At 40.5% G+C, this 27,853-nt stretch overlaps 1 protein-coding gene across 3 annotated transcripts in view; it reads left to right on the top strand.

The window, feature by feature from the left end:
* The window catches only part of AHCYL1 (adenosylhomocysteinase like 1), a 44,447-nt gene that overhangs the window by 11,665 nt on the left and 4,929 nt on the right, over window positions 1-27,853 (top strand). For all 3 annotated transcript variants that reach the window (XM_060401384.1, XM_004002302.5, XM_042252080.1), the window contains exons 2-12: window positions 17,527-17,638; window positions 19,892-20,035; window positions 21,372-21,472; window positions 21,862-21,964; window positions 23,541-23,635; window positions 24,218-24,324; window positions 25,154-25,270; window positions 25,526-25,589; window positions 26,619-26,707; window positions 27,064-27,134; window positions 27,711-27,805. In XM_060401384.1, the coding sequence (XP_060257367.1) occupies window positions 17,527-17,638; window positions 19,892-20,035; window positions 21,372-21,472; window positions 21,862-21,964; window positions 23,541-23,635; window positions 24,218-24,324; window positions 25,154-25,270; window positions 25,526-25,589; window positions 26,619-26,707; window positions 27,064-27,134; window positions 27,711-27,805 (1,098 nt within the window). The remainder of the gene's footprint in view (window positions 1-17,526; window positions 17,639-19,891; window positions 20,036-21,371; window positions 21,473-21,861; window positions 21,965-23,540; window positions 23,636-24,217; window positions 24,325-25,153; window positions 25,271-25,525; window positions 25,590-26,618; window positions 26,708-27,063; window positions 27,135-27,710; window positions 27,806-27,853) is intronic.

Raw genomic sequence — 27,853 nt, forward strand, 5'->3', positions numbered from 1 at the left:
AACACTTAGCATTAGAAACACTGCCCAGAGAATACCAGTTGAAACTGATATTCTGGTTTACTCTTGATTTAAGCTTACTCTTAGGGTCCTTGAGATCTGGGGGCCAATGATGAGTTGAACAGTTTCATTTTGGAGTCTGTGTTGGAATCCTAAAAGTAATAAACAACATCTCTGCCTGGCAGTGCTGAGCAAACTTGTGATTCTTCTCATTCTGCAATCCTGACTGCCCCTTCTGCACCAAAGGCTGAGCTCTGTGCTCAAAAGCTGTATGTGCCCTTGTTTGTTTGGTTTTTTTTGGCCCTTGTTTTTGAAACACACCTTCTTCAAAGTCACAGTCTTCAGGGAGCTGGGCCAGTGCTTGCCGTAATCAAGAACTTGGACTCTGGTTGGCACTGAAAATTCTGTGTAGGTTGTTTTTCTATAGTAGGTAACCCAGGCAGGATTCAGGGGAATGGAAGACCTCCAGAATTTTTCAGCTTTAAAAGTAGAAGTCTGTGCTTTGTAGAGGTGGCAAATGTTCACTTGTTCCCGTAACTAATTCAGTTTCCTATGGGTGGCCAGGTGGTATCCAGCCTCCAATACAATACTTGTTTCTAGTGTCCAGAGCACCAGACATCTTTGCAAGCAAAGCAAGAAGATTCCCAGTGTTCAGCTCTTATGGAGAATAGCCCAGCTGGCTTGTCATACTGAACTAGATGAATTGTGAATGTTAATTATACTGATCAATACAGTGACCTTGGTAACAGGCTTGTAGCTGCTGTAGAATCTGTTTACTTCGGGTTTGTAACAGAAAAGAGACCAAGCTGGTTGGGAACATGGTGTTCTAAGTGTAAGTCCCAGCAAGATGCATACTGGACAGACTGACCCTATCACACCCCTTCCCCGGAATTTCCCGGAGGGAAGCATTACTCTGGTGATGGTTTCTGTTCTTTTTTGCCAGTTGAGAATGATCAAGGTTGGCAGAGGCTTGGTATTTAGTGTGGTGGGGTAAAGGGTGTTTACAAATCATGAAGGTTAAAGAGAACACCCATGTTGAGGAGCACCTCCTTTCTCTACCTTGTTTGTAATTAGGAGTGGAGAGTTGATGGGATTAATTTCAAACTTTACTTTCAGGAAGAGGAACCTCTTCTATTTGGAGAGTAGAGGGTTCAGAATTCTGCACATTCTTTTCTGACTCCACAGGGAGGGGATTAGCTGAGCACTGGGCATGTTTGGAATGAGAATACCTTGCCAATTTTTACTGAATTTGGACCAACCCATTGTAAAAATACAGTTTCTCTTCCTTAGACAGGCTCTTTGTCATGTTCTACTAAACCTCTGTGGATCCATCTAATGGATTGTCCACAGCTGACAGATGGATTTGGTATTAAAAGCAGATTTTCTACTTCCTTGGCCTTATTTATTTCTGAAGAATACTGTCTAACTCATTTGTTCCCTGTGTTCCTTGAGTCACTTTATCAAGAGCCTGGTAAACTCCACGTGCCTGTGTTTGCTTTTTCAGATCCTGCTTAGATTGTCTCAGCTCAGTCCTTCTTATGCAGTAGGAAGGAATAAAAGGTATCAGTCACCTAGGGAGGTTTTTTGTTTTTTGTTCCCAAAATATTCATTACCTATTCATTACTGGAGCCTTAGCCTAAACCTACTTAATCAGAATGGGAAGGGGATGTGAAAGTAAGGGGCAAGTGGAGAGTGGGATGGGATGTGGATTTTGGTACAGTTTCCTCAGTTAAACTTGAGAGATCCCAGACTTAGAACACTCTTAGATTATCTAGCAAGGCTAGTCAAAATTTTGAAATCTGATATTTGGGTGATAATGCAGCTACCACCTATCTTGGATGACTTTAACCTTGAGGGAAATCTTGTGCCTCATGTGAGAGGTCCTGAAAACAGCCTCTACTTGCTCTTCTTTCCCAAGGTGTACAGAGTAAGCCATAACCAGAAATCCTGCCACCCTGTCAGCTCAAGGTGGAGGACCTCCTATGTCCCCAGACCTGTGCCAGCCACTTAGGTTACATCGGTGAACAAGACAAGCGTCCCTGTCTGTCCTGTGGCATTTACATTCTTCTGAGGTTATTACTTGGGTCACATGAGTCTGGTGTAGTGGTTCTAACAATTTGGAGTTTAGAGCCCTATCAGAGCTATGCTTATCTTCCAGGAAAATTACATATATGTAACAGTTTGCATATAAGGGGGAGTTGGCAGCCTGAAGCCCATCCATGGACTCCAGGCTAAAAACCTTGCCTGGAATTGAGAATGTCATGATTGGGATAAAGCAAGGCCAGGAGTTCGGGTGTTTGGACATTTTTTTTCTCCTAACAAGACTGGGTTGTGGTTTCTTCATCTATATAGCCAAGGCAGTTTGCCAAGAACTCAAGTGTACCTCTAGAAAAAGTATAAGGAATGGCTAGAACTCCACGAAACCAATAGCATTTCTTGAAATGCAAAGAATGATTTTGACTCTCCATCTGCATTCCCACGTCTAGCTTCTGGTTGGCTGAGCTTCTTGGACTCAACAGATTAAAAATCAGGTCATAGTATAAGATTTCCTTTAACATGGTTATTTATATTGTGAATTCCTGGACTGAGGGTGATAGTAAAATTATACGAGAGGACATTTTCATGAAATTCTGGCTTCAAAACATAGAAAAATCACCGGAGTTGATTGAGCGGCTGAGGCTATAGCCAAAGAGTAAAGATTGGAGAAAGATGGTAGAAGAAAAAGGAGGGCACAGCTCAGAAAGACAGTTAACTAAGCGGGTAAGCCAGGTAGTCAGGAGAGCAGCTTCCTCCTTAAGCCAAAGTGAATGGATTTGAGACTCAGACAAAAGATTAATCCTCTTTAGCCCTCAAGGGGCCTGTCACTATTGTTTTATTATCAAATAGAACTCAAGATAAAAAGGGGAGGGCAGATAAAGTTTGGCTTTTTTGATACAAATAACATGTCTGTCCCTAGAAAAGTTGGTGTTTGACTTGCATGAATGGCCAAACCATTGCCCAGTGTTAGTACAATATGTAACATACTACAGAAATGTGAATGAAATTTCATTTGGGCAATAGGAGAAAGAATTACATAAAAAAAGACACAGCCAGATTTAGAGATTGGAACACAGTGCACTGCGGAACCCTGTGCCAATTCTCCCTTAACTGCCGTGAAATCTGACCTTCAGTATAACCACAGGCCGAGACCTCTTTAAGGTGGTCTTTACAGGGATATTCTTGTTTCTAAGGGAAACTTTGCAGACCCACATTGAGGGATTGCTGAATAAGTGCTGTATTCAAGGCCCTTCAGGCCAAACTTCTGTAAATTCGGAGAACAGAGGTCACAGTCCTTCCCAGAGGAGCCGGGAGACTCTAGATGGTTCCAGTTGTAACTGCTCTAGCATATGGAAAAAACAGTTCTGCTGTGAAAACCTTACAACCTGCTATTTAACATAAAAGACATCTCATTGTTTGCTTAATGATGCATTGAAGCCAAAGCTACCTAATCTAGTGGAATATAATCATGCCACCAGTTATCTTTGTTTTCTGTTTTTAAAGAAACCCTTTAAAGTGATCAAAGGAATTTCAGACCTCACTTCCTGCATCTGTTTAGATTTGTTTTGAGGTTCTATTCAGTTTAGGAAGCTTTATAGTTAAAACCTGCTCTTCAGTTTTTAGAAAAATTCTATTCTTAAAAACCATATAGCCAAGATTTTTTAATTTGTTCATTAAATGAGTACTTTAAATAATGTCTACCATGGCTATGAAACCAAGATCCAATAATCACATATCGTGTCAAGTAAGTCCAGAATACTTCAATAAAATTAATAACCTTACAGGAGCTTTCTGTTACTTGTAGAGTTAGAGAAGTGGTACCAGAAAATGGGAAAGCATCAATGACAAAATGTATTTTTATTTAAAATTTTTACTGGGAGGTCCCCAAACTTATTGTAGCTCATTTTGAATTGAGAAAATGCAACCTCACTTGGTCTTTCAGACATGTTTACAAGGTGAGTTGAGGTGGGTATTGTTTGAGTGGTATGCCACAGTTGAGAAAAGAACCTAGTAGAATGTTTTCAGTTTTAGGACATGTGCTCTAAATACACTAAGGGTTGGTCTGTGAAAGAACGTCCTCCCATCTCTATTCTACACAGGATAAATCTTAACACTGATAAAATCCAAATTTAAATAAAGTATATTCTCTTTTGCATGTTTCAAAGCATGGTCATATCTTATGAAAATAGCTAGCAGGTCTCCAAAATGATACCCCCAAAATTATTATTCAGTTTTTACCATACCAAACTGAAAATCTCCTTGTATAAATAAATACAGGTGGAGTTTTAAAATTGCTTTTGATTCTGATGCTAAACTCTGAGGTCATTTCTTTCATCCTAGTAAAGTGTCAGGATTGGGTCTTCTGTACATTCTCCTCCTCCCCACTCCATCCCCAAAAGACAGCTGGAAGTGTGTATTGGAGTGGAGCTTTTTGCTTCCACAATGTTTGGGCTTAATTTTCTCCTCACCCTTTCCAAGTCTAAGGAGTGGTGTCTCTCAGTGGCAATTCATAGGCAACTTTAAAATATTTTCTTTGCATTGTTTCACTTCTCCAAAGTCAATCTGGACTTTGGAACTGAAAGTTCTTTTCCCATCCCAAAGCTTACCATGTTCATCTGGTATCGTAAGTTCAGAAAGCAGTAGTGCAATAGTGGAGTGTTCTGTAAGCTAACTCTTTGAAAATAAAGGGAAAGTTGCTGCTTTCCCTAGATTATTCCAAAGAACGATAATAGAACCGTTTTGGGAGGAGTTTTTTGTTTTTGTGTGTGGTGGTGGTTTTTTTTTTTTTGGTGCGTTTTTTGATCTGTTTGTTGCTTTTTACTCTTTGAGTTTATGTTCTTGTTTTAATCTTAATGTTGGTAGCAGATTGCCTTGACCAAGGCATTTAACCACTGGCCCTGTTCTGTTTTGTCATCTGTAAAGGGTAGATCCAACAGCCAAAGGATTCCAAAATGTTTTGAAAATACAGATCCTCTATAAGAGAAATCTTAGTCATATGCCACTAATTTTGAAAGTTAGTGAAAGTTAAGTTGCTCAGTCGTGTCCGACTCTTTGTGACCCCATGGACTGTAGCCCACCAGGCTCCTCCGTCCGTGGGATTCTCCAGGCAAGAATACTGGAGTGGGTTGCCATTTCCTCCTCCAGGGGATCTTCCTGACCCAGGGATTGAACCCAGGTTTCCCGCATTGCGGGCAGACGCTTTACCCTCTGAGCCACCAGGGAAGCCCCAATTGTGAAGCAGGTGCTTAAACTAGAAAGGCATAGAAATCCTGGCATTCCAAACCTTGGTTTTCACAATACTATTAAATGTGAATTTCAAACTTCTAATCAACTTTAAGTAAAAGTTCTAATTGAGTGCTCTCGGGTGGTTTTACTTGTTCTTTGTATGTCAAGATTTAAACAAACATGGTGTGAAAAGACATTTAGATGAATGTTATTCTAGCAGTGTTACTGGTAAAATTTGCTGAATAACTTTTCCTATGCAAAAGTTGATTTTGACTTTTCATTTACTATACAGCCCAAAGCAAGAGACCTTTATCCTTGTGCATCTGACCGCTTTACTCATTAGAAAAGGGCTAGTCAGGAAGTCATAGGTCAGGAAAACCCAGACTTTTGTCATCTGGTCTGGGAGGCAGAGAGTGGAGGGGGATTGTACTGTATTCATTCTGGAGCAACAGGTATCTCTGATGTTTCAGTAGCTCCAAAGAAGTTGCAGCCGACAGTTTCTTTTCAGCCAGCTTCTTTCTTATAGGCTATCTAAGGTCATGATTTTAAGCTGAGATTTTTAACTAAAATTGGACATAAACACCTCAAGTAAGAAAGTCAAGAAGGATGGCAAATACTGCCTCTCTACAATTAAAAATACAATTATGTTTTTAATGTGACTGATTATCTTTATAGATTCTTGTCCATGTGTTACTGTCTCTATTCTCCCTCTAGAAGCTTAATATTATGTATTTTAAGAGCTGGGAAACTGAAGCTTGTGCTGCTTATCTTTTTTTGTGTGTGTGTGCTGCTTATTTTTAAAGTGTATCACCTTGTCCATTGAACTTGAAAATTTCCAGTCTAACTACTGAATGGATTCTGAAAGGTCCCATTGACCCACTCATCTTTGGAAACAATACCTGTTACTACATAGTTAGTATTTAATGTTAGGTCTTTAAAGTCAGATTGTTATTTAATACTGAGTTTTGATGGCTTTTTCCTTCCTTGATGGGAAGCAGTAAATGGTGACCAAAAAAAGTCTCATTAACCCTTGTTGAGTATCAGTTTAGGGTTCTAGAAACTGATTCTTTTTAGAATCAGCTGCTGCTTATTTGGAGTGACTTGTATTTCTTCTGCCATATCACAGGTGGGATTCACTCAATCAGATGAACATGTGAAGAGGACTTGTTTAAGTTCCTAAAATGCCATTGACTTTAAACTTTATTTAAGCTAGCCTTCCAAATCAAGGAAGGAATGATTAATCTTTTTCCAACTTGATAGGCTAAGAAATTACACAGATGACATTTATTCAGTCTCTGTGGCTTTCCTTCCAAAATGCCCGACTCCATCTTTCTTCTAGAGCTGTCCACTGATTACTTGCTTTCTTTTGGTGTTAACTCTTTTTTCTGATAGTGATTTGTTTGAAGAATACAGATTTACCTAATTTGTAAGCAGTTGACAAGTTTTCATCTTAAAGAACATTCCAGCATACTTTGCAGTAAGGTTTGCCAGTTTAACATCTTGTACGTGCGTATGCATGCTCAGTTGTGTCCAACTCTTTGCAACCCCATGGACTGTAGCCCACCAGGCTTCTCTGTCCCTGGGATTTTTCCCAACAAGAATACTTCTATGGGTTGCCATTTCCTCCTCCAAGGATCTTCCCAACCCAAAGATTGAACCCACAACTCCTGCCTTGCAGGCAGATTCTTTACCGCTTGAGCCATCAGGGAAGCTCCCTAACATCTTGTGAGCTTTCCTTAAAATCAATATTGGTACCAAAGAGCAAATTAAGGCTGATGACTTTTGATACAACATATACTATTTGTGTATGTAACCAGACTTGGTCTTTCCGAGCATTCAAGAATTGTTGGTTCTTGTACTCTATGAATCAATACAAATGATTTCCAAGTTAAAAAAAAAAGGTGCAGAATATTTTAGCATGCTACCTTTTCAGAAAATGTAGGAAAAAAGAGAAGGAAAATAAGAATATAAATTCATATTTGCTTTCCCCATGTCAAAAATGTACATAAGTATAAACCAGAAACTAATAGAGGAGAGTGGAACAGAGTTGGGGGGATAAGAATGGAAATGAGACTTCCCTGAGTATATCTTTTAAATTTGAGGTGTACTTCATATGTCAAAAATAAAATTAGAGAAGACAAAGGAAACCTTAAAATTGTGTATAAAAAAAAAATGAACCTAACTACATATCTGGGAGATTACACAGTCACCTAGAAAAAAAGTACTTTGCTTATGCAATACTCTTTGTGAAATAATTCCTTTTTTGTATGAAATATATCCTAAGGACAAAAAGAACTCCAAGAAATATTGACACTTCACTGCAAAGATTATTGTTAATGATAATATTAGTCTTGTAATTTTGAAATTATTTTATGTACATTATAGGCTAAAGCAAATAAGTATTTTATTGCTATTCAAAGTCAGGATTGTCACCAAAGAGAAAAGATATAAATAGGAAAATTAGAAGTTTAAAAAATGAGTGTTAAATTTGAAATAGAATTACTGATACAAATTCATGAGTAAAACCAAAAGGTTAATTTTTCTCTCTACTGCAAGAACCTAGAAGCACAGACACCTCTCATAGCAATGGGCAGACCTTGTATCCAGATTTTAGTTTCTAAATACCTTTTCCCTCTGAAAGAAGTGAGGGTTCCTTGGAGAAAATGATTGATTCTAGATTGGAAGCAGAGAAAGAACAAGATGAACCTGATATAGCTTCTTATGTCAGAAAGAGGAGTCATTTAAAGGTGATCACGTCAGAAGAAAAGTCAGCTTAAAGGAAGTTCCCACTGGCCCAGTTTGGGACAATTGGAGCGTTCAGTGCACTCATGCAATTGAGTGTAACATAGATAAATAAAAATATGGATGACAAGTTAAAAAAAAAAGAAAAACTTTTCTTTGCGAAAGAATGCCAGCTAATATATGTGGGAGGAATGACAGAAATCATGGTTCTATAACCCCCTCTCCCCAATATAACTGACTCAGGCAAGGATTATGAACAGATGGTAAAGTCACTAGGGAACAGGACATTCACAGGCTGACAAGGATCACCGCACAAATTAACCTTTGCTTGCAAAGGAGAAAATATTCTTTTCAAAGACTGATGTTAATCACTTTAACCAGGGGTTCAAGTTAGTGTCCTTAATAGTCGAACAACCTGACTTTAGGTGCCTCCTGATGTGCAAAGTAAAGTATATAATATCAACTATGGAATATTCTTGCCAAATTTAATCTCTCTCTAATCCAACTTCAAAGCTGAAAGTTCACAGGAGAGAAACAATCTGAAAAATTCAAAATGTGGGAGATTCTATAATGCAACTGACCTGGACTCTGGAGGAAAATTATGGAGGTGGGGGTAGGGCAGGGATGGGACTTGTTTAGATTAGCAGAGACCAAAAGAACCTAACAACCAAATGCATTTTGTGAACCTTGATTCCATCCTGGGATAGTAGAGTTGAGTTTACAACTATAAAGGATATACTTGAGAAAAATTAATTTGAATACAGATTGGCTATATTTGATGATATGGAACTGTTAATGTTCTTAAGTATTATAATGTTATAGTGGTTCTGCAGGAGAATAGCTTTGCTAGAAAGTATGCATGTGTGCATATAGAGAAAGAAATCTAATATGGAAAAGGGAAAGTTTCAGTCTAGACGGAGGGTATACAAATGTCCTTTATATTAAATTTTTTATGTTGAAAATGATTATAATAAAGGGAACATTTCATGCAAAGATGGGCTTGATAAAGGATAGAAATGGTATGGACCTAACAGAAGCAGAAGATATTAAGAAGAGATGGCAAGAATACACAGAGGAACTGTACAAAAAGGATCTTCACGACCCGGATAATCACGATGGTGTGATCACTCATCTAGAGCCAGACGTCCTGGAATGTGAAGTCAAGTGGGCCTTAGAAAGCATCACTACGAACAAAGCTAGTGGAGGTGATGAAATTCCAGTTGAGCTATTTCAAATCCTGAAAGATGATGCTGTGAAAGTGCTGCACTCAGTATGCCAGCAAATTTGGAAAACTCAGCAGTGGCCACAGGACTGGAAAAGGTCAGTTTTCATTCCAATCCCAAAGAAAGGCAATGCCAAAGAATGCTCAACCTACTGCACAATTGCACTCATCTCACACGCTAGTAAAGAAATGCTCAAAATTCTCCAAGCCAGACTTCAGCAATATGTGAACCGTGAACTTCCAGATGTTCAAGCTGGAAGCTGGTTTTAGAAAAGGCAGAGGAACCAGAGATCAAATTGTCAACATCTGCTGGATCATGGAAAAAGCAAGAGAGTTCCAGAAAAACATCTATTTCTGTTTTATTGACTATGCCAAAGCCTTTAACTGTGTGGATCACAATAAACTGTGGAAAATTCTGAGAGATGGGAATACCAGACCACCTGACCTGCCTCTTGAGAAATCTGTATGCAAGTCAGGAAGCAACAGTAGAACTGGACATGGAACAACAGACTGGTTCCAAATAGGAAAAGGAGTACGTCAAGGCTGTATATTGTCATCCTGCTTATTTAACTTATATGCAGAGTACATCATGAGAAACGCTGGACTGGAAGAAACACTGGACTGGAAGAAACACAAGCTGGAATCAAGATTGCCGGGAGAAATATCAATAACCTCACATATGCAGATAACACCACCCTTATGGTAGAAAGTGAAGAGGAACTAAAAAGCCTCTTGATGAAAGTGAAAGAGGGGAGTGAAAAAGTTGGCTTAAAGTTCAACATTCAGAAAATGAAGATCATGGCATCTGGTCCCATCACTCCATCTATTTAGATGGAGAAACAGTGGAAACAGGGTCAGACTTTATTTTGGGGGGCTCCAAAATCGCTGCAGATGGTGACTGCAGCCATGAAATTAAAAGACGCTTACTCCTTGGAAGGAAAATTATGACCAACCTAGATAGCATATTCAAAAGCAGAGACATTACTTTGCCGACTAAGGTCCGTCTAGTCAAGGCTATGGTTTTTCCAGTTGTCATGTATGGATGTGAGAGTTGGACTGTGAAGAAGGCTGAGCGCCGAAGAATTGATGCTTTTGAACTGTGGTATTGGAGAAGACTCTTGAGAGTCCCTTGGCCTGCAAGGAGATCCAACCAGTCCATTCTGAAAGAGATCAGCCCTGGGATTTCTTTGGAAGGAATGATGCTGGAGCTGAAACTCCAGTACTTTGGCCACCTCATGTAAGAGTTGACTCATTGGAAAAGACTCTGATGCTGGGAGGAATTGGGGGCAGGAGGAGAAGGGGATGACAGAGGATGAGATGGTTGGATGACATCACTGACTCGATGGACGCAAGTCTGAGTGAACTCCAGGAGTTGGTGATGGACAGGGAGGCCTGGCGTGCTGCGATTCATGGGGTCGCAAAGAGTCGGACACGACTGTGCGACTGAACTGAACTGAACTGAGAGATAGACAGAGTGCAAGAGTGGTGATGGGGGGGGCGGTGCAGAGGTTGGAGTGGGGAGGAGTTTTGGTGTGTCTCTAAGAACATGGGTGTATTTCAGGAACCTAGATTTCTTCAGTTATCTATTACCCACCCACCTCCCCCCCAAAAAAAAATTTAACCTGGAGTTAATGATAATTCACTGTCAGGGTTAAAAGAATGACAGGCATGTTTTCATACAACGTTGGTATTGATTGAAGACGAAAAACTAGGGACTGGCCAGGCAGATAGCTAAATAGGCTTTGAAACATTGTCTGGATGCATGTTATGTTCTGTTGTAATTTGTGGTTTTCAGAAGGTTAGGAAGCCTTTCCTCTTACTTGTTGCCATTTTTTAAATCTTTTAGTTTTACCTCTAGTTGGCAGTCAGAGGCCTAGATCACTCATATTCACTGGTGCACTTTTGGAGATAGTAGAAAGCCTATGAAATGCACAGTCTGATATGAAGAGAGGGGGAGTAGCTTATAAGGTGAAACCACTCTTTGGCAGAGTTTTTCAAGCTCCATGTTCCTTCCTTACATTTGGAAAAGGAAATGGCAACCCACTCTAGTATTCTTGCCTGGAAAATTCCATAGACAGAGGAGCCTGGCAGGCTACAGTCCATAGGGTTGCAGAGAGTCGGACATGAGTGGGCGACTTTCACTTCACTTACCATTTAAGTGACTCAACAGCGTGGGCCTTGCTTGGTGTTGCCTCACCCCTTGCTCCCAGCAACATTAAAGAAGGATCCAGTTGAGTTCCATTTTGAAAGGAGTGTTTCTTCTGACTGTAGAATGGGCTTCTGTGTGTGTGTGTGTGTGTGTGTGTGTGTTATCTTACTGCTGTTGAGACATAGTGTTTCTTCTGACTGCAGAATTGGCTTCTGGCTGTGTCTGTGTGTGTTATATCCTATTACTGTTGAGACACAGAGCCAGGTGGAGTGGGGGAGGGAGATGTGTGCTGTAATTAGTCAGCTTGCCTATCCCCCTCCCTCTAGAAACTCAGGGCCCATCTGGGGGAACTGAGAACTTAAGAAACTTGAGACAGGGAAGGAGGAGAGTGAGCAGCCAAAACCTACCAAGTCTCAGAAGACTGGGTTCTGCACCAGGGAATGGAAGAAATGACTGGAGGTGGCTCTGGATTTGATATGTGGCCTGAGATCGATTGCCTTGAGATGAGTTGTTTTCTGATATACCTGTAGGCTGCAAGTTGAGAAAAGGATGTCCTTCATCTTTGGGAAATTTCTTTTGCCATTATAATTGCAAGTCTGAAAGATGGTCAGATTTATATAGTCCTTGTACCAAGAAGCTAGTGTTTATTGATAACTGTTTCTTTGGATTCATTTGAAATGGGAATCAGACTGATCAGTGGTAAGTATTAAGAACAGGTCTTGGACCTTTTTATCCTGATAGCCATACTCTCTTCTTTTCCTCTGAGGGGAAAAAAAAGGCAGATGAGAGTAAAGTCTGTAGAAGAAAGAATAAATTAGCCAAAAGATGTGTGGAAAAAAGATTAGAAAAGATGTGGTAGGAATCCTGGAAGGAGTTCTAGCATACTGCATACTGCTTAGTAATTGCCTTTGTTAAAATTTCTAGCTTCTGATAGTCACTTTTTTGCTCAGTTGACAAGGGTTAGCTAAGAGATGTGCTGACCGTAATTTCTAAACAGAAAAGATTGCGCAGATAATATGCTGGCGACAGTGGGACATCATGTAAATTTGAGAACATCTGAGAAAACCAGTAGTGTACCAGAAAAGGTAATTGGCCCTTCAAATAATCCTCAGCAGTAAGGAAGACCAAACCCTCTGTTCACTTCCAATCTATGCTTTCTTAATGATGTGTTTTCCTAATAATCGCTGTTTACCTTTGAGCCTAGTTCTTCACCCTTAGGAGAAAACCTTTCTGAGGAAATTAAAAACTATTAGATAGGCATGTGAAGTAACATCTTAATAATAATTTGTCTAGCCTAACCTCTGGTTTTTGGAGGCCTCAGTTAGACAATATCCAGATTAGGCTGTGAAGACTATAGTATCTAGCATGTTCCCAAAGAAGCAGTAAAATTCTGTGACAAAGCCATTTGTCATATGGCTTTGGGTTGTTATACTGTGGATCAGAACACATCTACAGATTGTAAGGGACCATATTTCCTTTCATAGCTCTTTCCTATAATAGCACCGACAACTTAGTTGGTGCCTCCTAGATGTGTTCACTAAATGAATGTAATACTCTGAGTGTTACCCTGATCACTGTCTGTTGGCCATAGTATCATAGCAGAATTCTCGTGGCTGTTAATTCTCTGATTTAGGAGCTAGAAGGCAAAATCGGGTGGGACCTGGGAAGGAAGTGTAACTAAGCTATTTAAATATCTGAATAGATAGACCGTGTGTTTGTGGAAGTAAACTTCTCAGCTTCTGATGGTAAAAAAAAGTATCAATTAGAATCAACTAAGGAATAATATACAACTGTTTTTCTTCTCTGGAGTTGTTTTCAATTGCCTATGATTCCTTTTTCTTGCTAAGTTTTATAGAGCGATTCTTAGCTCACTGTCACCAGACTTACCACGAGATGGTGGTATACCATACCCCAATTTGTTTCTTCAGTAGAATATTTCTTTAATTCTCAGTGTCACATAGATAAGAGTCATCTTTTAAAAAGTGCTCTAAGATCTAGCATGTAAAATTGGCCTGACATTTAATTGAGTTTTTAAGGCACAGCAAGTAGACTTCCATATTTGGATATGCTATTTGGAGAATGGGTCAGTCTGATATTTTAACCTTTCTCAGAGGTGATTGATATTAGTTCAGGAATAGAGCACTGGTGGGAATTCTCTGGTGGTCCATTGGTTAGGACTTGGTGCTTTGGCTGCTGTGGATCCAGATTCAGTTCCTGGTCAGGGAACCAGGATCCTATAAGCCATGTGGCATAGCCAAAAATAAACCAAAAAAAAAACAAAAAACGGAACACTGGTATGTTTGTTGTGTGCTGTTTATGGAGGTGAGTATCAAAACACAGAATAGTTCTTTAGCATAGAACTTTTTGGTTTTCAGATCCACTTTAGATTTCATATTTTGTTTTCACCTAAATGACCATGTTTAGCTTAAATGGAGTGAGTCCAACCCAATTAGAAGGTTATTATTGAGATCTGGTTTCACTAGAGAGAAAACTTGTGATATCTATAAATTGCTTTTGGCAGCACTGTCTTTATTTACAATGTGAAGGGGAATAACACTCCAGGCGGTACTTCACCACAGAGAAGACAGAGCTTCTTGCTGTGAAGACAGCCAGTGGAGTTTACAGGCCTGGTGGAATCTGGCAGAGAAGCTGCATTTCGCAACAGCAGCTGTTGATACAGGTTCTCTTCTGCAAGTTATTCAGGGTTGGAGAGAAGACAAGGTTATCGTGCATCTGTGTGTATCTGAATCGTCTTACTTGTAAGCACTGAGATTATCAAAATGCTGCAAGAATAGACAGTAACCCATTCATGTCACAGCCTGAGTTAACTTTTTACCCACTTCAAATATGGACCATATTCATTATTTGAGAGTTGAGGTGCTGCAGTGATTAGTAAGCCACTTGCAGCAGTCTCATATTTTTAGATGGGAAAGATTTTGCTAAGCTTTAGGCTACCGATGAGCTGTATTAATACAAGGTGGGATTATGACTGTTAGTTGTTAGGTTGCCAAAGAAATATATTTCTATCTTGACACGGCAGGCTTTCTCTCTGTTTTCTGTTTTAAAAACTGAGAAGGTTACTGCAGTTCCCTCCCCCACCCTTCCACCCCTAGGTAGGTGGTATCTAAGAATATATCGAGAACCTTTGGAAGGAAGAAGATGAACAGGGGAGGGAACTGTAACAGTCATTGCGGGAGAGTGGCTTCCAAACAGGCTGCCCGTAGCAGGAGCAGGGAAGCTGCTGTAGGAGGAGCTGCCTCTGCACAGTGTTGAATGGTGTTGATAACTGTGTGTTTTTTCTGCCACCAAAATAACTGCCTATTGGTTGAAAGTCATTACCTTGGTCCTGGATTAATCCCTTCAGTAAAGCTAGCTTTGCTGACTACAGAAGTCATGTGAACAGGCAGTGGGAAATCCTATCTAGAAGGGCAGATGCTGACTAGTGGCCACTTCAGTAAGTGGGTTTGTTTGGGTTTGGAAAGGCAATCGTGTTTTTGACATTTAAGTTATTTAAAGTTTTAGCACCTAAACTGAAAAAGCTGTTTCTTCAGATGCTTAAAGGTGCTTGTTAATTAAGTTCAGGTGTAGTATATGTAGTTCCGCTTGAGTCTTTAGTATTTATTTTTGAAATTTGATTGGTTTGATCTTATAGAAGAAAGAAATTTGAAAGCCTCACCCACCCCACAAATAATTATTGAATGCTTTCTATGTGCAAGACCCTGGGCTAGGTGCCAAGAATGTAGCTCTCTTTCCCTTCTTCGCCTTTAGGATCTGTCCTTACACTTAAAAAAAATACAAAGTTTGGACTCTGCCTCCTCTCTGTTTCACAAAATAACCTAAAGAAAACCCACAAAATTGAATACCTATGACATCAGTATTATTGTTCAGTTGCTCAGTCGTGTCCAACTCTTTGCAACTCCATGGACTGCAGTACACCGGTCTTCCCTGTTCTTCACCATCTCCCAGAGCACACTCAAACTCATGTCCGTTGAGTCCGTGATGCCATCCAACCATCTCATCCTCTGTCGTCCCCTTCTCCTGCCTTCAATCTTTTCCAGCATCAAGGTCTTTTCCAATGAGTTGGCTTTCACATCAGGTGGCCAAAGTATTGGAGCTTCAGCTTCAGCATTAGTCCTTTCAATGAATATTCAGGATTGATTTCCTTTAGGATTGACTGATTTGATCTCCTTGCAATCCAAAGGATTCTGAAGTCTTCTTCAACACCACAGTTCAAAAGCATCAGTTCTTCGGCACAGCCTTCTTTATGGCCCAACTCTCACATCCATACATGACTACTGGAAAAACCATAGCTTTGACTACGGACCTTTGTTGGCAAAGTAACGTCAGCATGGTTTTTCCAGTAGCCATGTATGGATGTGAGAGTTCGACTGTAAAGAAGGCTGAACGCCAAAGACATCAGTATTCTCTGCTTTGATTCTCGGTATAAAAACACGAATCTCGATTCTCTTGATTCCCGCTTCCTTCCTTTTTCCTCCTAATTCAGTAATCGCCTTGTTCGTGTTTAGCTGCACATTTAAGCCTGACTCTTACACTGACGCCAGATGCTGCCCTAGCTGGAGGGTACGTGTGGCAGGAGGGGAACCTTCAGCAGAGGTAAATAATGGACAGTGTACTAACGCTGGCTTCAAAATGCCTATAACCAGGCTGCCAGCATTATGGAGAGATTTTCATCTGTAATAGGTTACGTTTCCAGTTGTTTGCTGAAAACAGCTTATTGAATTCTCCGTGGGAACCTTTTCAGATTTAGTCAGATTGTGAGGAGAAGCTTGATTCAAGTTCTCAAACTTGAATTGTTTCTCAATTCAGAATCTCAGGTTCTATTTTTCAGCTGAGGTTGAGGTTTATTTTACATTTCAAAGAAAGGGTTTATCAGTTTAAACAGGAATTCAGGAAGGTCTAAAACACTTAATAGAGTGTTTTCCTACACTTTAGAAACACTCATGAATTTATCTATAAATAATTTTAATTGTAAGCTATTTGCCATTTGTTAAAGCCAGTCATTCCAAGTATCCTTTCAACAGTTATCTTGTTCTGCTTTATTTCATTTAAGAAAGTTTTAAACACAGAGTTTAACGAGTTATTATTTTCTCCTTCCTTCAAATCAGTTGGAATTTATTATGGTGTGTGTTTTTGAATTTTTATTAGGATATTCTCATATTTCACTGGATATAGCAGGCTCTGGTGTTATTCCATTGCCTTTGTAAAGGATAGGTATATGACTGGACTCTGGCTATTGGCACCCCCATGCCCATCACCACTTAAGGCATCTCTTCATAATCTTTTCAAGTAACAAAACCATTGCTAACTTCAGGATAAGATATGCTACAAGAGAATATTCTGAAATAAAGAAAAAACAAGAAGCCGCCCTAGGAGATTATGCCTGCTTTTTGATAGAGTTGTGAACAAGGGGGTAAAGAGTTGAATGTGTCAAGGTTATAAGAGGAAAGAAAACTTTGTGGAATGTGAGAAAGAAGACCTGTAAAATTAGACAAATGCTGAACGAAGTTGGATCTTAAGCTTTCTCTCTCTGCTCCCCTTCTCCCTCCGCCACCACCAACCACACCCCCCCCCCCCCCACCCCACCCCCCCGGCCAGTTCTGCTGAAACCTTTGAGAAGAGATACTAGTTGGCATTTTGGGAGGAGTCAGAGAATAGCTTCTGCCACCCTCATTTCTGGTGGAAGAATTGCTGATTTAGTAGGAGCCACATGATATCATTAGGGCTTCCTTGATAGCTCAGTTGGTAAAGAATCTGCCTGCAATGCAGGAGACCCTGGTTCGATTCCTGGGTCAGGAAGAACCGCTGGAGAAGGAATAGGCTACCCACTCCAATATTCTTGGGTTTCCCTTGTGGCTCAGCTGGTAAAGAATCCGCCTGCAGTACAGGAGACCCGGGTTCAATCCTTTGGTTGGGAAGATCCCCTGGAGAAGGGAAAGGCTACCCACTCCAGTATTCTGGCCTGGAGAATTCCATGGACTGTAGTCCATGGAGTCGCAGACTCGGACATGACTGAGCCACTTTCACTTTCACATGATAACATTAACTTTTAGAGGAGACACTGTATGGCCTTTAAAAATGAAACATTTCATAGAATCCTTGTTTTAAGTTTCAACTTTTCGTCTTCCTCTTACAGCAAATTCAGTTTGCTGATGACATGCAGGAGTTCACCAAATTCCCCACCAAGACTGGCCGACGATCTTTGTCTCGCTCTATCTCTCAGTCCTCCACTGACAGCTACAGTTCAGGTAGGTGTGAACTCCTTGTTCTCTCTGATCTCTCGTCCCTGTTCCAGAGCCTTGAGCTAGTGCTCTTCGCAGTTCTCTTCACTTATCTAGGGTCTGAAAATGCCTCATGTCAGGACTGCCCATCTTTGTGCTAAAAGCTGGTAACTAGCGGGTGGCAATGGAAATGTTCCCAGCCAGGCTTGTAGCTGGAGAAGCTTTTGTCATCTGGAGACTTTCCTCTTCTGATGATTTCTGATTGTGGTTTGTGGCCAGTGCGTGGTTGATAGTACTGGGCCGGTTCCCATTCCCACGTTTACTACCCACATTGAGAAGGGAGAGAATCATTTTGGCTGACAGAACTGGCCTTGAAAAAGAGGTATACTTTGGAAGCATAATTTCTGATTTCTTTGTTTAAAATATACCCTGCCACCTATTGTTTTTTTTTTTTTTCCTTGTCTTTTAACTGTGAATCATCACAAAAAATTGGTATTTTACTCTTTAGTTACTAGGCTACCCTTGATTTTGAAGTATCCTCCCCTGTTAATCTCTGGAGTGGGAAACAGTCCAGTTTACATGGCTCCAGCTGTTCCTTTTTCGTTTTCCTCTCCTATCTTAACCTTATATAAGTAATCTTTTTTTTTTTTTTTTTTTTTTTGCTTTTGCTTTGAATTGTGATTACCATGGAAAAGGATATACAATCTTAGTTTGAGTACTGGAGGAAATGGGGCATATAATCCTACCCCCTCAATGTTCAACTTGAGGAAACATTGTTAAAAGATTAAAAGGCTTGCCCAAGGTCATAGATTGCTGTAAATGTCAGCAAAGGAATTTGTACCAAAAGCCATTTCTTCTCTTTTGCCAGAATCTTGTTTGCATTGTATTATTAACTTAAGGACTGGGCTTGAGGTACAAGGACTTTTAAAAAATAAACAAACAGTTTTGGGAAACTTCTTCTCTGCCCTGTGCCACTGTGCTGTGTCCCACCATGGACAGGATACGCAGACAAGTACGAATGGCAGTGTATGCATATGGTCCAGTTTGAAAAGAAGGGAACATACACACTGACTGTGGGCATGTGTGCAAGGAAAGTTCCAAATACAATGGCTGTCACGAATGAAAAAGTGTCTTAGAGTGAAATAGATACAAAAAGTGATAGGTGACAAGCAGGCTAGTTACAGCTAAGAAAGAAAAAATTTTGAAAGATTGAATTACAAAAGAAAGTTGAGATGAGCGACAAAAGCTTTAAGGAAGTTTTAAAGATCTTGACGGCCATGTTTTATGGGGACCTAGTAGAGCATTTTAAAAAGCTTAGTGATAGAGTTAAATTGTGCTAGTGGGTAGATAACCTTTAGTACTATTTGTGCTAGCTGGACAGAGGAGGATGTGTCTGTAGCACTCAGTGAGAGACCTGGTATACTGTCTGAGACAGTGATCAGGAAAATGGAAAAGAAGTGATTTGAAAGGTAAAGAGCGATTGTTATATATCCTCCTGCATGTCTACCTGAAAGGCCATTTTTAGTTTTTTGTGAGGCTGCTTTTATAAAGTTGAATATCTTGAGTGGTCTCAGGGCTGGCAATAGAACCAGAGCTGCTTATCTTTGTGTCATTTCTCTGTTGCTCGGTGCGACCCAGTGTAAAATCTCTATAAGATTTTATAATAAAAGATTATCTTATTGTTTTTATCCTTTTGCATTAATGGGTCTCAGAGTTTGGTCCTCTGAACAGCGATATCAGTAGCACTTGGGAACTTGTTTGAAATGTTAATTCCTGGGTGGCAGCTGAGACCTACTGAATGGGAATTTCTGGCAGTGGGACCTAGCCTTCTGTGTTTCAGTGAACCTTCCATGTGATTCTGATAGATGCTTTAGATACTTTGAGAACTGGTGATCTATAGAAATAGCATTCTTTATATGCCCTAAATTGCTCCTCCATTTTCTCCATGTCTGGTTCTAGTCCCAGTTGGGACCAAGTACCCATGAACTGGTGCATATTTTGGGATCAATAGCTCCTCATCACAGGCGCTGATGGCAAAATTATCAGGATGGGTAAAAGAGCCACAACACTGAAGGATCTACAGGAGTCTCATTCATACCATTTCTTAGACCTGAAGTAGAATGGAAAGTGATGTAAAAGGTAGAACAGAGAGTGAAGTAAAAGGTGGCTCCAGTTAAGAGCGTTTGCTTTACTTAAATGAGAGTCCTTTGGGAACTGCACCCTGTGGAATTGGGGCCATTGAGGTTTTTCTTTCCTCATTTCTTTCTTTCCTGGCTTTAGCTGCATCCTACACAGATAGCTCTGATGATGAGGTTTCCCCACGAGAAAAGCAGCAAACCAACTCCAAGGGCAGCAGCAATTTCTGTGTGAAGAACATCAAGCAGGCAGAATTTGGACGCCGGGAGATTGAGATTGCAGAGCAAGGTAAAGAAAGGGAGTGGGTCGGGGACCAGAAGCAACCCACTTGCTGGTCATCAGGATGCACAAACAACTTAAGGCTTGAAAGCTAACGAAAGTCTCCTGGGAAACTCCAGTATCCTGGACTTACATAAACAGCTCACTCTGTATGGAGCTCGAGCCTCAGGATTCTTGTTCTTATTCTCTCTGCTGCTTCCTGTTCTCAGCGTGTGGTAATTACACAGAGTAGTTTCTCTTTTCCTCCCCCATGACACCATATTCAGAGATCTGCTTGCAGAGTCAGCAATTCCTGGATCAGTACATAGTGGTTAGTTCTGGGGGATCCTGCCATCGCTGCCAGTCTCAGAGGCCCAGATTTCCCAGAAGTAGCAAATGTTGGGAGGGTTTTCAGCTAAGGATGTGGTGACCTAGGATCTCTTTTGATCTTTGATCCTGAGCACCCTCTGCTGGATCAAGAGTGAAAATAATTTGACAATCAGTTAAATCTTGGTTTCTCTACCCAGCCCCACTGAAAATAATGTCTCTTTACTTTTCACACTGGGGACATGTTCTATAACTGGGCGGCAGTACAGAACTCAGAAAAACCGATGGAATAGGGTTAGACAGCATAGAAAAACAGAAGCAAGTGGCATCTGCTGATGCAAAGTCTTTCTTCCAGGTCTGATGATTTTACTATGTAGGAATCCATTAGCCAGTGACATAACTACTCCTCCCAAATGAAGGATGACACTCACCTTCCGCTTTTGAGAATTTGACTATGTATAAGCCCTCTACGGGCTTCCCTGGTGGCTCAGATGGTGAAGAATCTGCCTGCAATGCAGTATAGCTGGGTTTGATCCCTGGGTTGGGAAGATCCCCTGGGGAAGGGAATGGCTATCCACTCTAGTATTCTTGCGTGTGAAATCCCATGGACAGAAGAGTAAAATGGGCTGCAGTCCATGGGGCCACAAAGAGTCAGACACAACTGAGTGACTAACACTTTCACTTTTCACTTTCAAGCCCTCTACATATAAGGCAGAAACAGTAGAGGAAGAGAGAAATTCCAGGTGGTTAGATGACAACTCCCTGCTCTTGTTCTGCAGTTGAAGCTGCCAGACATCAAATAAGTATGCTTAGAGGGAATTCCCTGGTGGTCCAGTGGTTAGGGCTCTGTGCTCTCACTGACAAGGGCCCAGGTTCAGTCCCTGATTGGGAACTAAAGTTCCACAAGCTGTGTGACAAGGCCAAAAAAAAAAATAGTTTTTTTCCCTTACTCACCATATCTCAGCCCTAGATGTTGCTGGGGCAGAAATTAATGATCTCACTAGTGCAGACCTAGCTCAAATCCTCTGTTCTTTCACAGACATGTCTGCTCTGATTTCACTCAGGAAACGTGCTCAGGGGGAGAAGCCCTTGGCTGGTGCTAAAATAGTGGGCTGTACACACATCACAGCCCAGACAGCGGTGAGTTTGATGGGAAAAAATGATGAGGAGGGGCGCGGTGATTGTTTTTACTTGCTTTTCCTTCCCTGTCTAACCTCCAAATGCTAACTATCAACAGAACCTTCCAGTTACACTATAACGGGGTTTGCTACTTTGATTGTATGGCTTGCTTTTAACAAACCTGCCTTAGGGAGATCTAGATTTGCAAAATATGATAGCTATAAATATGTTATTCAGATTACCTATTTGGGGTAAAGGTAGATTCCGGTTTATTAAGTAGTGGATTATACCCTTTTGTTACTTCCCAGTGTTGCGCCTGTTGCCACTGAGTTCCTAGGTAATGTTGTCTTCATCAGCACTCCTGTCTGGCCCTCATCTTTCTCACTTTGTCTCTTTATACATCTACGCAGGTGTTGATTGAGACACTCTGTGCCCTGGGGGCTCAGTGCCGTTGGTCTGCCTGCAACATCTATTCCACTCAGAATGAGGTGGCTGCAGCACTGGCTGAGGCCGGTAAGTTCAGCTTTTTTTCACTGACTTTACCTCAAAGTAAATATCCAAACATAATTTTTACATACCAGAATTATCTTTACTGTCATGTATGTCTAGGAGCTATAAAATGTAGAGGGTAAGAAAAAATGTCAAAAGGAAGGAAATGGACAGTGAAGATCCAGATCCATAATGGAACGTTATATAATCATTTAAAATGATCTTTGTATACATTCACTTTTTTAAAAAGTGATCTTTGTAAAGAATCTAATATGTGGAGAAATGACTAATTCTAATATTAAATGAATAAGAACTTTAAACTATGTGAGCTGTATGAGTATGAGCTCAGCTGTTCTCCTTTCACAAAAGTTTCATCACTTTTGAGAGGATATAAGAAGTACCTTGTGTTCATTAGATCTGATAGTTCATTAGATAATTTGGTGTTCAGTATTGCACTGAAAATATATGAACTAGTTCTGAGTTCAGTTAAACAGAAAACAATTTCTGTTGTTAAAATGTTCAAAGGAAAATCACTGTGAAGTTTTTTAAGGTTCTTCCACTTTCCTGTGATCCTCAGAAAGCAACTGTATCTCACTTTTGTTTTTCTTCTTTACTTTTTTCAGATGTTTATTGCAGAAAGTTTTAGAGGTTCCCCAAAAAACCTAAAATCCTGCTACACAGAGATAATATATTATCTCCTTTTTTATCATATATGATAAATATATTATCATATTTCTCATTTTTTCTGTTCACTTTTTACAGAGATGAAATAAGTCTCAGTGTATATCAAATTTTATAACCTAAATATAACATTTTCAGAAGTAGTTTCCATGTCACTCAAAAGTTTGACAGTATCATTTATAATAGTCATGTGACCATGTGATTTTTACTTCACTATTTTCTTAAGTAGTTTCAAGATATTTGCTAACATAAACAATGTAATGAACAACTTCGTTTTGATTCCCGTTTCATTTTATCTCCTTAGAAGAAAGTTCCATATAAAAAATGACCAAAAAGGGGCTTCCCTGGTGGCTCAGTGGTCAAGAATCCACCTGCCAATACAGGAGACATGGGTTTGATCCCTGATCCAGGAAGATCCCGCATGCCACGGAGCCGCTAAGCCCGTGCGTCACAACTGTTGAGCCTGTGCTCTAGAGTCTGGGAGCCACAACTGCTGAGCCCATGTGCTGAACTGCTGAAGCCTGTGTACTCTAGAATCCATACTCCAAAACAAGAGAAGCCCCCACAATGAGAAGCCCACCCTCCTGCTAGTAGAGAGCAGTCCCTGCTCGCCGCTACTGGAGGAAAGCCCATGCGGCAACGGAGACCCAGCACAGCCAAAGATAAACAAATAGAATCATTTAAAGGAAAAGGTGGCCCAAGAGAGTAACATTTTAAGGTTCTAAAATACTTTTAAAATAAAAATCCCTTAAATTCTTAACTGATTTCTGGACCAAAATGCTCTTTTAACTTTTTGCCCTTCCTAAGTTGTTTCCTTTCCAGAGTAATTTCCATAGCCTTTTTCTCTTCAGATCTCAGAGATGTTGGTATAGGACACTCCCCAAAGGAGGAATCAGCTGATTTGTTTTCATCTCTACAGGAGTTGCAGTGTTTGCTTGGAAGGGCGAGTCAGAAGATGACTTCTGGTGGTGTATTGACCGCTGTGTGAACATGGATGGGTGGCAAGCCAATATGGTAATAATGCATATTCATCCTATACTTCTGACAATGGATTTCTTTCCTTTTTTCCCTCAAAGCATGGTTCCCTAAATATGTTTTGGATGTTTGGTCTTACACACTTACTTTGTTGCCAAAATGTTTAGCTTGATAGCTTTTCAGAATTGTTCTCAGTGCTGAATGGAAAGGCGGGGGAAGGGTAAGACCAACTGAACACATGTGGCTCAAACACAGCAGAATGAAATAGAAGAACATGATATGGTATCTCTTTGGAGTAGAATTATGGTTTCTTTCCTTCCTGCCCCAGCTCTCCTTTTGTGTTCCAAGGGGCTATATTTCAGGGCTCTAGACTAAAAATGAGTCTGTGATTAGCCTACTACTACTCTTCACTGTAGCCTAGAACAAACTTAGGAATCCTTTTAACCATTTTACACCAACAAATTTGACTGTGTTTCCACTATCTAAACCTGCTCTAAGGAGCTCTGAGGAGTGCTCTTCCAAAACATATAGGGCTCTCTTACTAGTGCAGAAAGTGGGTTCAAAGTTCCCCCCAGCTCTAGCAGCCTGAATGCCCATAGAAGTCTTCTGGCTGTTCTATAGATCCTGGATGATGGGGGAGACTTAACCCACTGGGTTTATAAGAAGTATCCAAACGTGTTTAAGAAGATCCGAGGCATTGTGGAAGAGAGCGTGACTGGTGTTCACAGGTAACAGATTCTGGAGTAGCTGCCCCTTGTGTCCTTGCCTCAGCAGATTCTTCTGGTCTCTTTTAGGCTTTAGAGCTGTGTTTCCGACTTGTAACTTAAATGGGAGTATTTTCATTAGATAAAACTTTTGAGTTTTTACCTTTAAAAAATCAAGGAGACCCTAAAAGAGGTTATTTCAGATTCTAGTTCAGACATTTTCTCACCCATTTATTCCACTGTGATTCTCAATCAGTTCTGGGAGGTAGGGAGCGAAATATATCTTGAAAAACTGTATTCAATTTTAGATTATACTTTTATATTTGAAATTTAAAAATCTATTGTAAAACTATATGTTATACATATTATAAAAAATAAACCTGGGCAAAATATGATTTGCTTGTTGTAATACCTAAAAATATACCTGAGAGAGTATTTCTCATTTGGGGGCATCTTGCATATGCTTAAACACACACGCACGGAACCATATCAGAATCATTGATAATCTTTATCAGAAGTAGGCGTGGGTTTTTTTTTTTTTTAAAGATTGAAAAAATGCTTGGTCTAAGGAACTATATCCCCTTTTATGGAAGAGAAGTAAATTTCTTAAATTGAAAGATTGGTTTTTTTCCTCCAAAAAAGGAGTGGGGTTGGGGAAGAGAAAATGAAAAGACATGAGGAGGGATAACAAGGAAATATCTTGTTTACTGATATTCTTGGGCAATGATATTCTTGGGCAATAAATAAGACTGGGGAGGGCAGCACAGAGCCTGAAGATTAGGCAGACGTTGCCAGTTACTGTGTTTTACCAGCTAACTTTGTTTTTGTTTTTGTGGCTTTCTTCCCCCTTTAGGCTGTATCAGCTCTCCAAAGCTGGGAAGCTCTGTGTTCCAGCCATGAACGTCAATGATTCTGTTACCAAACAGAAGTTTGATAACTTATACTGCTGCCGAGAATCCATTTTGGATGGGTAGGTTGAAATGTATAATTATTCAGATTTGTAGGAGATAAATTTGGGTTGGGTTATAATGTTAGTCTGATATCATTCCAGTTTTGCCCCCTGGTCTTCCAAGGGCTTTAAAAGTTTGTTAGAGGGGTTCTATCTCATACTGAGCCCAACCAGCTTCTAGTTGAAGTTTTCATGGGCCGTTGCCCCACACTTACTTTCAGAGGGACCGTGTTTCAGCTAATAATGTTTGAGTTGAGCCCTTGTCTATTTCCACAGCCTGAAGAGGACCACAGATGTAATGTTTGGTGGGAAACAAGTGGTAGTGTGTGGCTATGGTGAGGTAAGTAGCTGGGCCTTGGTGTCTGCCTTTTCACAGGCTTGTTACAAATGTTGAGTGAAGGAGATTTGTGTTGTCAGTGTAGAGTATTGATAAAGAGTATAAAATATGCTTTTAGATAAAGTATCTCAAAATTGTAGCAAAAGTCCTTTATTCACACTTACAAATACAGACATATGGAATGAATTGAGTTTTCAGATTGCACCACTTTGTCTTATGATATGGAATGTTGGCATCATTTCCCCCAGTTATAACAGTAACCTTTTATGAGACTTAATTTAAATATGTAGCATTTTGGCCCCACAGGTGGCCAGTGAAGGGTAGAATCTTAAGTGGCATATAGTTGATTATCTCTAAACTTAACAGATGATGAGATTGTATTTATCGTCATAAACAATGATCCACAGAAGTTCCTGAGCTGCTAGACTGTCTTGAGTTAGATACTTCTAAAGTGACAGTTAATCAAGTTTTCCTAGAATAAGAATCTGAAGGTAACCTTCAGACCAAGCTGCTCTTCCCTTGGTCTCATTTCCCTGATGGTGATACTTTTATATCCTTTATCTCTTTTACTGTCCAGCCTTTGCTATGAAATGTCTGCTAAATCACTTCTCTGATCACAGTATAATCAGGATCAGTTTCTCCTCTGTTTGGATTAGAGCATCTTTGCAAGGATTTGCTAGATGATTGATGGGTTTAGGGAGGTTAATTCCCATCTCCCAGAGAGCCTGTCTGCCCAAATGTGTGTGTGCTGTGCTCAGTTACTCAGTTGTGTCCAACCCTTTGGACTGTAGCCCACCAGGCTCCTGTGTCCATGGGATATTCAGGCAGGAGTACAGGATTGGATAGCCATTCCTTTCTCCAGCAAGAGTACTAAAATGTGTTGCCATTTCCTACTCCAGGGGAATCTCACAAACCAGGGATCGGACCTGCATCTCCTGCATTGCAGGTGGATCCTTTGCCACTGAACCAGCAGGGAAACCCATCCTAAATACCCATGCCTTAGTGCACCTGACTTCCGTTTTACGTCTGCAGGTGGGAAAGGGCTGCTGTGCTGCTCTCAAGGCCCTTGGAGCAATTGTCTATATCACGGAAATTGACCCCATCTGTGCTCTGCAGGCCTGGTAAGAACAGATTGGTAATACCATTAGATTCGCTCCAGGTACTTTGTATTTCCAAGAGTTTGTGATTGATTGTGTTAACTAGTCCTCGGGAAAATTCCTCAAAGGAGGAGAGAGCTATGATTGCTCTGTTCTCTCCATTGTAATCTTAGGGCATTCATAGAGCTTCTTGGTATTTCCCCTTCCTGGATGGAATCTTGGGGAGTCTGAAGGGGCCATTGTGTATCTTTCAGCACAGCTTATCACTTATCATTCCAGTGAGATAGCCCTAGCTAAATCTAACTTCAGAAACAAATTTGCCTCATTTTGTGACCAGCTTCTCCTACTCTTGCTCATAGTATTCCTTCCTTTTCTTCCAGCATGGATGGGTTCAGGGTGGTAAAGCTAAATGAAGTCATCCGGCAAGTTGATGTTGTAATAACTTGCACAGGTGAGTGTCAGAGCTTTGTGTTAGTCACTCAGTCATGTCTGACTCTTTGTGACCCCATGACTGTAACCTGCTAGGCTCTTCTGTCTGTGGAATTCTCTAGGCAAGAATACTGGAGTGGATAGCCATTCCCTTCTCCAGGGGATCTTCCCGACCAGGGGTGGAAGCCAGGTCTCCTGCACTGCAGGGAATTTCTGTACTGTCTGAGCCATCAGGAAGCCCAGCAGTGCTTTGGTGTACATGGAAGAGTATTAGCTGAGGTTCAGTCTTGAATGTGATCTAGATGACTTTCCTGTAAAGTAGGTAAGGCCTGTGTCCCGCATAAACTTCTGAAAACTAGAGTAAGCAGTCAGATTTTCCGGAACAAAGAGCCTTTTTTCTTGCTGTCTTTCTGTACTGCTTGATCTTAAAATGAAATAACTGAAGCTAAAGAGCTGTTATGCAACACACACTTCTTTCCTCACAGTGTATACATGCTCTTTAGTGCCAGGAGTTCTCTTTCCCATGTTTTAACTGAAAGTCAGTCAGTACCTTTCCCCCACAGGATCTCTTTCCTCAGCTACTCTATTTTACTTTTAGGAAATAAGAATGTAGTGACACGGGAGCATTTGGATCGCATGAAAAACAGTTGTATTGTATGCAATATGGGCCACTCAAACACAGAAATTGATGTGGTAAGGTTTCTCTTACCTGTTACTAGACCTTTTTTCCTTCTTCCGTTA

This window comes from Ovis aries, chromosome 1 (genome assembly GCF_016772045.2).
Source record: "Ovis aries strain OAR_USU_Benz2616 breed Rambouillet chromosome 1, ARS-UI_Ramb_v3.0, whole genome shotgun sequence".
Lineage (NCBI taxonomy): Eukaryota > Metazoa > Chordata > Mammalia > Artiodactyla > Bovidae > Ovis > Ovis aries.